The 12,974-nt window shown below is 46.8% G+C and overlaps 1 protein-coding gene across 1 annotated transcript; it reads left to right on the top strand.

Moving 5' to 3' along the window:
- Positions 1–2,543: 2,543 nt before the first annotated feature.
- On the top strand, positions 2,544–7,612 carry CC84DRAFT_1195787 (P-loop containing nucleoside triphosphate hydrolase protein; the record flags this gene model as incomplete). Its single annotated transcript, XM_018181419.1, has 9 exons — positions 2,544–2,768; positions 2,804–3,914; positions 3,976–4,209; positions 4,259–5,031; positions 5,101–5,254; positions 5,328–5,676; positions 5,789–6,703; positions 6,767–6,850; positions 6,922–7,612. The coding sequence occupies 9 exons, from the start codon at positions 2,544–2,546 to the stop codon at positions 7,517–7,519; spliced, it is 4,443 nt and encodes a 1,480-aa protein (XP_018038086.1). The 3' UTR covers positions 7,520–7,612.
- Positions 7,613–12,974: the final 5,362 nt, after the last annotated feature.

Genomic DNA, 12,974 nt, shown 5'->3' with positions numbered 1-12,974 from the left:
TATCTAGCCTAATTATACTATTACCGCGCGTACTCTTTAAACGTATATGGACGCTGCTGTATCCTTATATCCAAACTTACGTATTCCCAGCCCATATGAAGTCGCCTGGCCTCAGTGGCCTTAGTGTAATAAATTAATTAACGTTATTAAAGATATGGCAAGTTGTACCTAAGTCAAGGATCACTAAATTGCGGAGTGGGTACGTGTTTGGATTAGATTGTATAGTAGTATTAAAACTTATACTTATAGTTATAGTATAGATTTTATAACCATCTAGTCACTCATTACTTACCTCTATTAATCGGGTCGGCGTTGGTGTATGGGACTATTTAATATAAGGTGTTTGTGTTCGTGATCTACTTTAACCTCGAATTAGCCCTTAAAACGTGCTATCATGCTTACGTTTAAGCTTAATTAGCTTACTAATAGCTAGTCTAGGCTTCCACCATGCAGGTGCTATATCCTTATAAAGGTAGTAGTAATCTTTGGCTATATAGCCTTATTCACACGCTAGGCATGGGCCTATGGTGTTGGAAGGCTTATTATAAAATGGCTAAGAGGCCCCGTGTAGTTACGCTCTCTTTCATTTTAAGGGACGTCCCTTATTAGATAGCGCGTGTTTAGCATGAGAGGCGTCCCTATTATTACCCTAAGTGGTTTCACCACTATTAGTAAGAAAGCTTCCATATGGATCACTACTAGATTAATCTATAGTTATGAAGGCTGCTTTATGCTTCCCTTTTATGCTCGGATGATTGGCCATCATATGTTCTTGGAACCGTTTCATTATCTCCTTTCTAGTTATGCCGGCGGTGTATCTACTATAGTCTTGGAAGGCCGTAGCCCATATGGGTGCCACTTTATTAACGGCTACTAGAAAGTCCTTTATAATTGTATTTAGTTGCATTACTTTAGTAACCCTATAGGTCTCCGCTTCTATAGCTACCTAATTATATTCAGCAAGCTAGGTTTCCCATTAATTAATACTTCTTATTACTTTTAGAGCTATAAGATATCTATCTCTAGCGTGCTCTTGTTTGAATTGCTTATTAATGCTGGTAGTGAGCTTGAGACTTATAACCTATTAGTAGAGTGGCTAATTAGGTAGATAGTATGTGCGCTAGAGGTATTTTACTACTATTAAATAGATGAATGTAATAATATGCTAGATACTTATCTACTCCTTCTTATATTTGTGTTAATTACTCTTATACTATTTATAATAGATCTTATAGTACTTAAGGTCCTCCTTAAAGGCCTTCTATCCGGCTATTAATAGCTTAGACTATCACACTAGTATCTTAATATTGGCTACTAGGGTGTAGTTTGTGATAACTAGTGCTTGGATAGCTACTAGTTGCATAATTAGTAGAGTTACTAAATTAGGGTTAACCTTATCCCATAGGTTATATATAACATAGTGTGCCTACAGCTATGTATACCATCCTGTAAAGTCGTTATAGTCGTGGAGCGTTATCTCTACGCGTTAAGGGGTTGATTGGGCCGTTATGGTTGATTGGTATATCGGTTGAGGTAGTGAGACTCTTAATTGTTAGATTTACACAGTGATTTAATGAATATCGGTGATCTGGAGATGAGATGGATTCATTGTTTTTTGTGTGTTGGCCGAGGTTCTATCTAGGGCGCCCTTTTGTGTGGGTCTTGGCAGATAACCTATCCTAGCCCTATTTCGGCTAAGTCTCGATATCCTGCCTCCGGCCTCCGCCCCAGCCATCTGATAACAACACTGAGATACTTAGAACACGCCCTCATATCTGACAAGTCTATTATTGTTTCGCTTTGTAATCAAGGCTTTGCATTCTTTAATCACGTCATTTAAGATGTCAATTTGCATAACAATTGCATCATGGAAGCTCCCGTAATAAGTTCTGCATGTATGCTCAAAAGCGTTATCTATGCAGTAATTAGACCTATCGGCGATAGAGTTATGTTGTACTCGTGGAGCACGCCATTCCTTGATTCCTGACATCACGATAACGTGGCTAGCTTCTGCCTGGCTGCGCCGCGGAGCTACGTGATAGCAAAAGAATCTTGGTAAGCACCCTTGCGTTGTAGAGACGGTGACATATGCTATATGCCCTAATATGGGCTAGCTTGTAATAAGAAGGGCCGTGTAACGGGGTTCCCTCGGAGTTCCGTTACCGAGGCCGTTCCGTTGGGGTTCTGAGTAATTGGCTGGAACCCCTTGCTACAACCCTTGCTACAGCCCTTATTCTAGCCTATTAAAAATCCACTTAAAAAGGTGATTAATTTCTTTCGCCATCTAGCCCATACCTCCCCTTGGCAGAACTTAGTAATCACACACTAAAGCTCAGCTGGATAATAATTAACCCTAGGTACCCATCCTGTCGCAGACTTTGACCCAAGAATCACCAACCTCGTCTGATTTGACTTTTAATAGCGAATTATATTGCCGATAACAAACTAGTAATCCGAAGCTCTCTTGCCATTGATCTACTGAAAAGGACACCATGGAATTGCATCATGGTCTGAATATATCCTATAGGCGCGACACTGCCGACATGGCGTTCGGTCCAGAGCGGCACGATGTGTTCGACTTCACGCTCCTCTTCGAGCAGAGCATTCTCGGCATCCTCCCTTCTGTTTTGTTTATTTTGGTTTCTATAGCCCGAGCAACATCGCTGTGGCAGGTGAAGACCCGTGTGCGTGCTGGATGGCTCCTGTGGGCTAAGCTCGTAAGTCGGTCGTTGGGGACGGACGAGGACATTCAGTATCGCCAATTACTTGTAGAAAACGCTAATGCTGTTTCTTCTACACACAGGCGGCGGCCACAACGTTGATTTGGGTCCAAATCGCCCTTGTTGCGCTCTGGGCGCTGCCGGGAACCGTTAGGACGCCGGTGTCACTCGCTAGCTCTGTCTTGGATCTCATCGGATCATTCGTCATTGTCGTACTATCATACACAGAGCATCGCCGGTCTATCAGGCCGTCGACCCTCTTGGTCAGCTATCTCGCCCTCTCCATCTTGCTTGACCTCGCGCAGACCAGGACACTGTTCCTAAGATCCCCAGACAGTGGCCCAATACAGGCCTTATTTACCGCCTCATTGGCAACAAAGCTTGTGCTTGTATGCCTTGAAGAGCTACAAAAGCGCCCCTTGGTGACCGACAAGACCAAGAACCTCGCCTTGGAGGCAACCAGTGGCCCTATCAATCGGTCGGTCTTCTGGTGGCTGAATCGGCTGTTTTTGAACGGCTTCAAAAGTCTGCTCCAGGTCAGAGACTTGGGCAGTATTGGCAACAAGTTTGACTCACCTAAGCTCTTAGCCAAGCTCGATGCCGTCTGGCAGGCAAGCGACAGAAGCGGGAAACATGTTCTCATCAAGGCGGCTTTTTCTGCCTTCAAGGTCGCCTTCCTTGCTCCAGTCGTCCCTCGTCTTTGTCTCGCTGGCTTCGGCTTCGCCCAGCCTTTTCTGATCAATCGAGTTGTGAGCTTTGTTGGGGAGAGCGATAGAGGTGCTGATCAGCGGAATGCTGTTGGTAATGCCGGTGGACTGATTGGTGCTACGTGTCTGGTCTATCTGGGGCTTGCAGTGAGTTGGCTCGTCCCCAAACGAAGAGATCCCATCAAACTAACATCCTCCGCCAACAAGCTATCAAGAGTCATCTACAACCATCTCATATTTCAGCTGATCACAATACTTCGGGGAAGCCTTGTGCCATTGATCTTCAAGAAGACCATCGGTCTTGATACTACCTCTGCCAAAGAGGGCGCCGCAGTCACTTTGATGAGTACTGACGTGGACGGTATTGCCACTGGTATTCAGCTGATGCACGAAATCTGGGCAAGTGTTGTAGAGCTGTTTGTTGCTGTCTACCTCCTGGAAAGACAAATAGGACCTGCGTGCTTCCTCGTCGTTATTCCAACTGTTGGTAAGTAAACCTTGACGCTTCATTTCAAAGATGTTAGCTAAGTGTATGTGTGTGGCCTCAGTGTCCGTTATTGCCACGAACTATGCGACCGATGGCATTGGCCCCGCTCGAGCGATATGGAACCAAGCTATACAGAAAAGGGTTTCCAGCACATCTTCGATGCTAACGCAGATCAAGGGCCTGAAGATGATGGGTCTCACTGACTATATTGCTAAATCGATTCAAGACCTTCGGGCCAGCGAGCTCGAGCTGTCGAAAATATTTAGAGCGTTTATCGTAAAGATAGTATTGATAGGTATGCTGTATCATACATTGCACAAAAACGCAAGACTGATTCAATTTAGCAAACTTCTCGGACCAAGCGACTCCAGTAGTTGTGATAACAGCAGCTGTGTTTTGGACAAAATCCGGGACTGATGCATTTAGTGTTTCCGAGGCGTTCACCAGTCTGTCTATCGTGGCGCTTGTCGTGTCACCCATGGCCAACCTTATGGGGTCGATCCCAAACTTCAAGGCATCTGTTGCTTGTTTTGATCGTATCCAGGCCTTCTTGGTGTTGGAAAGCCATGAGGATAAAAGGATCGATACAAGTACCACTGGTGAAATCCCATCCCCGTCTACGAGCGAGAGCGATCATCTTGTCTTAGCACAAAGGCAAGAACACTCAAATATCGAGCTCCCCTTGATTCGAAAGCCACACGCCACTCGACTTGTCCTAGAACATGCCAATTTCACGCTAAAGAGCCAGACAGAGCCTGTGCTTCAGGGCATCACCGTTTCTCTTCCAAAGTCCAGCTGCACAATGCTCGCTGGCCCTGTAGGCTGCGGTAAGTCTTCCCTTCTTAGAGGTATCTTGGGTGAGATCCGCCTCTCTGGCGGGACAGTTAGGGTTGAGGACGTCGGCGCATCGATAGCTTACTGTGACCAAACTGCTTGGCTCCGGAACATCTCCATTCGTGACAACATCATTGGTCCGGGGCAATTTGATGAGAGGTGGTACGCCTCCGTGTGCCATGCCTGTGCCCTCAACGCCGATATCTCTCAATTCCCTCTGGGCGACAAGAGCCTGGTTGGGAGTGGGGGCATCACTCTTAGTGGAGGACAGAAACAAAGAGTGGTAGGTACGGCGTGGAGCTAGTAGCCTGGTATCTTAATGTGCTGACCCAGTATCACTTCTTGTGTACAGGCAATCGCTCGAGCACTATACGCACGAAGAGCTATTGTCTTGCTCGACGACGTCTTCAGTGCCCTTGATAGCGTTACTTCCCGAACAGTCTTCAACTGCGTCGTCGGAATTCTGCGAAAGCAGGGCGCAACAGTGCTGCTAGCGACCAACGCAAGTACGTGGGCCATATGCGCCGAATCGCAGCCGAATGCTGCAATACTTTAGGTGTCTATTAACAACTTCCTTAGTCCACCAACTCCCCTTTGCAGACAATATCATCGTGCTTGAAACATCCGGCCGTATTGCGCAGACTGGCAGCTTTGCCGAGCTGCAGGCTCAGGACGGCTATGTGAGAAGCCTCGCGTTAAAAACGCGTTCCAGTCATGAAATTGAAGATATACAAAACGAAGACACCGACATAACCGCTGATTCGGCCGCTGCTAAGGCTGCGGGGGAGGATGAGAGCGACTTTACACGACAGACCGGGGATCGGTCATTATACAAATTCTATCTGAAGTCGACCGGGATACCTCTATCACTCGGATTCCTACTTATCGCCATTTGCTGTGTCGGCGTAAAACAGATGTCAATTGTTTGGTATGTTCTATTTCTCTCAATTACAGGGCAAGCTTCTTCCCCCCTCCAAGATCAGTTTCGAACACAGTCATAATTCAGATGATATAATAAATTAATCACACAAGTCACAAAGGGTACGCATCTGGACTGAGCATGGCGTGGACCAAGATCGTGGTGCATATTTCAGCGGCTATATTGTCTTCGCAACAGCCACCGTTATTTTGACTGGTATGGTAGGTTGGTTCGTCACCTTCTTGATCATCCCAAAATCGGCCAAGTATCTTCACTGGCTTCTGCTGGACGCAGCTGTCGGAGCGCCGCTGTGGTACTTCACTACAACTGACAGTGGTACCATCCTCAATCGCTTTAGCCAAGACATGACACTCATCGACCAGGCATTGCCAATGGCCTTCTTCGCCACGACTATAGATTCGCTCACCCTTTTTGCCAATGCTGCCGTAATTGCGTCGGGCGCACAATACGTTGCTGCCGTGATTCCTTTCTGCATCGTAGCGCTATACTTCCTACAGAAATACTATCTTCGTACATCGCGTCAGCTCCGACATCTCGATCTCGAGTCCAAGTCGCCGTTATATACGCATTTCACCGAGACGCTCAACGGTGTGGCGACTATTCGAGCCTTTGGCTGGCAGCAAGGCTTCCAGGAGGAGAATCTTCGGTTCCTCGACCAGTCCCAGAAGCCTTTCTATCTCCTGTTCTGCGTCCAACGATGGTTGAACGTCGTCATGGACCTGTTTGTTACAGGCATCGCCATCGTTCTAGTGAGCTTTGCTGTTGGGTTTACGAGTACAACATCCCGCGGCGCGATCGGCCTTTCCATGGTAACTCTCATTGGCTTTAACAATAGCCTTTCGAGGGTAATAATATCTTGGACGAATATGGAGACATCTCTTGGCGCTATCGCTCGATTGCGCAACTTCATACGAGACACGCCCCGAGAGGACTCTGGAGTGCAAATTCTAGAGGCGCCTGTGTCGTGGCCCTCGACTGGCGTCATTCAGATTAATGGACTTACTGCTACCTACCAGTAAGTTGTGAATGACAAAGCCCCACTTTCTTGAAGTATACCTAGATGCTGACAAGGTTTCAGTCTGGAAGATGAGACGGTACTTCGTGACGTATCGCTTCGGATTCAACCAGGCCAGAAGGTGGGAATTTGCGGGCGTACAGGAAGGTATGTATTTTCTCCAACGCGTGCCTTCACGCCGCCACTCTGAACAGCGGCTTACATATCATACAATACAGCGGTAAGAGCTCGCTGCTACTAAGCCTTCTGAAACTATTGGAAACCCAGTCAGGTTCAATTACAATCGACGGGCTCGATTTGGCGTTGGTGCCGAGCGTAGTACCTCGAACCCACCTCACAGCTCTCCCCCAGGATTCCGTGACGCTACCAGGCACCGTCCGTACAAACCTCGACCCTCTAGAGACGGTTGCCGCTGACGAGATCCTGATCGATGCCTTATCTAGTGCGGGCATGTGGGAGACCATCAGCAGCCGCGGTGGTCTGGACGTAGACTTCGAGAGCCTCGGACTATCTCACGGGCAGAAACAGCTCTTCTGCCTAGCTCGAGCCCTGCTGAGCAAGAGCCCCGTTGTGCTCCTTGACGAAGCCACTAGTAGCGTTGACCACTATTCAGATGAGCAGGCGCAAAAGGTGCTACGGGAGGTTTTCAAGGAGAAAACGATGTTGGTAGTGGCGCACAGGCTGGAGACTATCGCGGACCTGGATCTCGTCGTTGTTATGGAAAAGGGACGGATTGTGGAGGTAGGCGATCCTCGTGAGCTGAAGAGCAAGCCTGACTCGCTTTTCTGGACGCTCTGGGAGAGCCGACACGGTTGAGACGGATTCTTTAGTTGGTTAATAAAGCCGCTTCAAAGTGAATGACGAGTTATATTAGTTATCTTGTTAACAATTTCGCCTAGGTAGGAACCCTTAACTCTTTGAATCCCAATTCCTAGTATATGATGCTTTACGATTCTGCCCCTGATTCTTCCTAGAAAGGAATAGCGCGAATCTGTCTTGCGTATCTGCCTCTAACTCATCTCAGAAAGGCATAGCGCGAATCCGTCCTGTTGATCGTGCTAATATTCTATCCTAGTTCGGTATAACGCTAGGTATCTGTGCGGTTCTATCTGGGCACAGCTGAACATCTAATTAACCCCTATTCCTCAATTACCATAGTTCTCTTCAGATTCTTTGCTATGTACGCTACATACCCTAATCCAGCATGCCTACGACGTGGGTTGTTGAAACCCCAAAATCCATAGAAGCTCCAATTTTATTTATAAGACCCGTCGCTACCTTGATACTCCCGAACTGACAAAGCCAGGCCAATGCTCTCGTATTAAATCCTCTCACCTTCGTCGCCAGCGAACGCGTAATCGTGTGCACTCCTTGTAAAGTCGCGGTCCCGTACCAGCACATCGATATCCATTTGCGGAACGGTTATAGAATTCGAGCTGCCTTGCGACGTACGATAGCAGCGCAGTTTGATGGACTACCAGCTGTGCGGAGTATCGCGGATCTCAAGCCCCGTGCAGATGGGTCTGCACCACTTCCCTATCTAGCTGCGCCCAGCATAGGCTACTGCTGCTCGAACTGTTCAGTGTTTAAGACCGTTAATTGGGACCGCATGAGGCGTTATGCAAAAAAAGAGCACGGTATCAATGCTGTGGACTGTCGAAAACAGGAACCTGAAATGAGTTGCGCGCTGCAGAGCTGGACAAAGTATAGTCGGGCATACTGGATTGTGGACAAGTTAGATCAGCCAGCGCCGATTCACCCGGACATGTATGCCGGCTCGCAGTTGTCGCAAAACCGCCCAAACAACGAGGAGGAAGCCCTGCTATTGCTGGAGATGGAGGAGAAGCAGCGTTTGATGAACGAATAAAGCGAAGGTGTAGCCTTAGACGAAGAATTGGACCACGATGAAAATACGGAGTGGCTCCGAGGTTGCGAGTGGCCTTCATGGTTCGCTAATAAGCCTATCCACCTTGTTGTTTCGGCTGCGTCATTACCTTCTGCCAATACGCTAGGCGACTTGCTACTAGGTCTCTGAAACGGGTTCGAGTGTGTCAGTCCAGGAGCGTCGGAAAGAGTTATCTTGAAGATTATCGAAGCCAGCAGAACCACGTTCCAGCGATGCGAGGAGACGTTGAAGCATACCCCTCGTGTACTGCGCTGTTGGCTTCGGAGCTGGACACCGTCTTTTCTCGCATTCCCGTTTGAGCTTCCCCAACGCGGACAAACACGACGTAGGTATTACAGCTACCATGAACGTTTCCTATGCTACATATTCCGGATCAGAGCATTATCACGGAATACGAGGGATCGAACTAGCGACGTCACAGGCCTGCACCTGACCGCCGCACAGACTGCACTGATGGACTCAATCTGGGGTCAAGCAGCTGCTTCCGTCAAAGACGCAGATAGCGGAGTGGGACTTGCAAATATGTCCGCTTCTCTCTGCGAGAGGCTCTTCCAGCTCCTTGCAATGTTCTAGACAGATGTTTCTTTGGACGGAAAGATGCATTGCAATGCGATGGTTCACTTCTCTGGTGTCCTTGGAATTCACCCTATAGAGCTCTGCTTTACGAAGCCGTATGACTACACACCCTTTCTAGGACTTATACTTTAATCAGACGAACCCTCATCCTGTTTGTGGGCCAATCAAGAGCAAACTCGCTTCTTAACCCTGTCTGCCTGGTTGCCCTCTCCTCGCCTCACCAAAACTCACCAATGTCCTTTCCTCCTTGATAATAAAAGCCCCGATCTTGAAAGAGCATGGATACGAAAAGATAGGAGATAGGGCGTGTTAGTAGGCCCGAAAACGCGTTGCACGACCGCGCCTTGGTCGCGTCTTTTCTTGCCGCAGCCCAGCCTCCTCGATTCTCTATAGACTTCCTTTGCTAGCAACCTCATGCTGTCATTCCTCTACGTCTTTGTGATACGACCAAGTTCTAACGACGACGGATCTCTTTGTCTTTTATTCACAATACCAAGTGCTTGTGTGCAAGCCGTGTGCCTGCGCTGTTCCACCCCTGCATCTTGCCAGCCACATTAAGAAGCAATATGCACGTGAGGCTTGTCGTGATGCTGGCCTTGATTTTAGCGTCTCCAGATCACAACGGCCAGCTACAACGCTTGCCAGGCGCCTCGAGGAAAAATATGATATTCTCAATCCCAGGACCTGTAAAATTCCGCTGCCGTCGCCCATGGAGCCGCCCCTTCCGGACCTCAAGCTCTATCGTGGCTATAAATGTAGTCGCTGCACGTATATACTGTTAAAGACCAAAACAGCGCAAGAAACTATGGAGCAGCATTTCAATAAGCACTGACTGCTTCCTTAGAGAAAAGGTCGGCCCCGAAAAATACCAGAGATACCTGAAGAAGATAAGGGGCCAATGTTTATAGAAGTCTACTGCTAGCTTCTTTGCTTCATGCCATTAGAGCTCTTTTTTCGTAGTTTATGTTCTATCTAAGGTTGGTGCTCTAAAAGCCAAATTCCACACGTGCAAGATAGATCTCCTAAGAGCTGTTCTTAAGGAGCAACTATATGCGTGTGAACTTGAATGACAAGTCGTAGCATAGACGTATAGCAATTCAGTCGCAAAGACAGAGGTGTCCCCTTGGCTTGAGATGACGAGGTGGCCCCACTACTTCAACGGTCTAGACATGACTAAGGTGGCTCCTCTTATATACATGCCCAACCCCCTTACCGAGGCTGCTCTGGTTGTTATGGGAGAGAGCTTCGACCGCATCATTGAGTAAGCATACCAGTCTATTTACGAGGATTGGATTAGTGTTTTTAACTAAGCTAAGATAAACAGCTTCCTTATAGATTGATCTACCAAACAAGAGCGCATAATCATGGTCAAGCTCTAGAAGGGAACTTTCTAGGCGTATAAAGATCTATGGAAACGTCTTCTTTGCTTTGTCTACTAAACAAGCCTGCCCAACCAAGAAATACCACTTCTTCACCAATTCACGACTGAGCAGCTCTCTTGATTAGATTAGGCAATGGTGCTTGCTGATAAGCTAATGTCTCTAAGAGCCGTGCATAGCGATGACCAGCTGTATAGGGATGAGGTGCTTGCGGTAGCAGTGGACATGGACAAGGCTTACTTGCTGCTGTGCATTTCCCTCTTGGACCACACTCTGTAGGGAGATTACTTTGAAAGTGTAACCCTCAGCTTCCTTGCTGTGCTGGGCATTGATGAGAAGCCTAGTGGCGTGTTTCGTAGCACATTAAACTATTCGCCAGACTTGTCTAAGTTTATTAAAATGGCTCAAATGCTTATTGTGCAAAGAGTAATTACCGGTGTAGAGAATGGCGAAGTAGAACATCCTTCTAACCTGCTAGACGAGATGAGGATGCGGTTCATGAGACGAGGTACTTGGACTGCCTTTAATTGGGCCTATCGCCTGCGATCTTACGCAAAGAAAGTAGTTAGCAATACCACCAATCTTGGCTACATTATGTGGTCTGAGGATGGGGAAACCGTCACATATCGCGACACCAGTTTCAGCATGGGCTCTCTTCGAGATTTCGTCACCATCCAGTTGGAAAAGGCCCAAAGATCCTTGGAAGACCTCCTGCTCCTGCATCCTGAAGAGTGTTGAGAGGACGTCGTTCCTAGTGTTGCGCTCCATACTATGTCCCTAAACTGTACCACTGAGGTAGGGTTAGGTTGCCCCCGGGGGCAAAGAATGCAGAAGGCTGCCCCTGGGGGCAAAGAACAAAATCTAGCCCTAGCGAGAAAAGCTAGCGGGGTCAACAGGCCTCGGCATCGCTTGCCCCTAGGGGCAAGAGGTCTGTGCTAGAAATGCTAATTAGCGAACTCTTAACCTAATTAATAAATAACCTCTTATTATCCTAAACACCGCTCTACCTGGACGCTCTACCCTAATAGAAGCGAAACTATGATAAAGCATAAAGGCGTGAATGTTTCTACTAAAATAGGGAAAAGGCAACGTACGGCTGGTAAGGAAATTTAGGAGGTAGACTCTATCTATAACTAAGCTACGCTATACCTACTAGTAATGGCTAGATTTCTAATCAATATACTCACTGTAGAATGGAGTATTAGGGTAAATAGACCTATTAATAAAGCCCATAAGCATCGCCTCCACTAGATTTTTAATGAGGTAGGCGTTCTATGGCGAGGTATAAGCCACTAATTATAGGTTACTTACTCTAAGGCGCACGTATAGTAGATGCTAGACTACCTAAAAGAGAAGGACTAGGCTGAGACCACTATCACCATAGGTAAGAGCGTTGGGAAGGGCGATTTAAAGTGGCCGTCGTTTAAAGGTTGGGAGAGCGTAATTAGGGGAAAGGTAGAGCTTATTACTAGCCACTATTAGGTTAAAGCCTTTAAGGAATATCTGCGATAGCATTAGCTACTAGAGGAAGAGTGGTGGTAGGTGTGTAGTATCTATAATAAAGGTTTTAGTCCCTAGACGTGCTAGCTAAGGTAATAAGCTATTATGGGCTAGATGCTTAAGGAGCCAAGATAGCCAGAATAAATATTTATAAATTCACGAAGAGTCGAAGTTAAGGTTCTACTACCAAAGTTATATATCTGCCCCCTAAAGCTAACATTAGGTCTGAGGTCACAGCCGGTCCTAGGCCAAGATAAGACCTCTAGGGCGTAGCCCATTATATACCCCCCTACTCCGCCCTCCTAGGGGTTATTCTACAGTGGGCGCAAGATCCGCCGTATTATAGACTTATATAGGCTTATCCATTTAGGCCTCTAGGTTCACTCTCTTACCCTAGGGTTATAGTCTATTGCGGGGAGAGACCTACTCCTAAATATTAAGTATAGGAAGTAGTCTTCTTAAGGTTATAGGGTTTAATTATCCCTAGGACATCTCGCATAAGTGTAGATCTATAGGGGTAGGGAGTAGGAAGTATTAAATCTAGAAGGGTAGCTAGTCCTAAAGGTTAGGGTTGGTTCTCGGGCAAGACAACTAAGGGAAGGGAAGGGGTTTTATTAAGACGATAGTATTAGTAGAGATATAACGAGTTAATAATATAGCCTAAGTATAATCTAAATAATAGATTAATAAATAGGTTAAATATAAATATAAGAGTTCATACTTATGTTCCTATATAGGATGTCTACTCGGCTACTTAGGACTCCTAAGTAGCTAAGTAGGTTACGTAACTACTATCTAAGTGGCTTAGTGGCTCTTTATTTCATTATAATCCTACTACTACATCCTTATATCTTTATAAGCGCCCACTCCACCCTTCTACCTTCTAGTTTATAATATTATCCCCTCCCTT

The sequence above is a fragment of the Paraphaeosphaeria sporulosa genome (assembly GCF_001642045.1).
Source record: "Paraphaeosphaeria sporulosa strain AP3s5-JAC2a unplaced genomic scaffold CC84scaffold_4, whole genome shotgun sequence".
NCBI classification, from domain to species: domain Eukaryota; kingdom Fungi; phylum Ascomycota; class Dothideomycetes; order Pleosporales; family Didymosphaeriaceae; genus Paraphaeosphaeria; species Paraphaeosphaeria sporulosa.
This window is presented reverse-complemented; position numbering and strand designations above follow the sequence as displayed.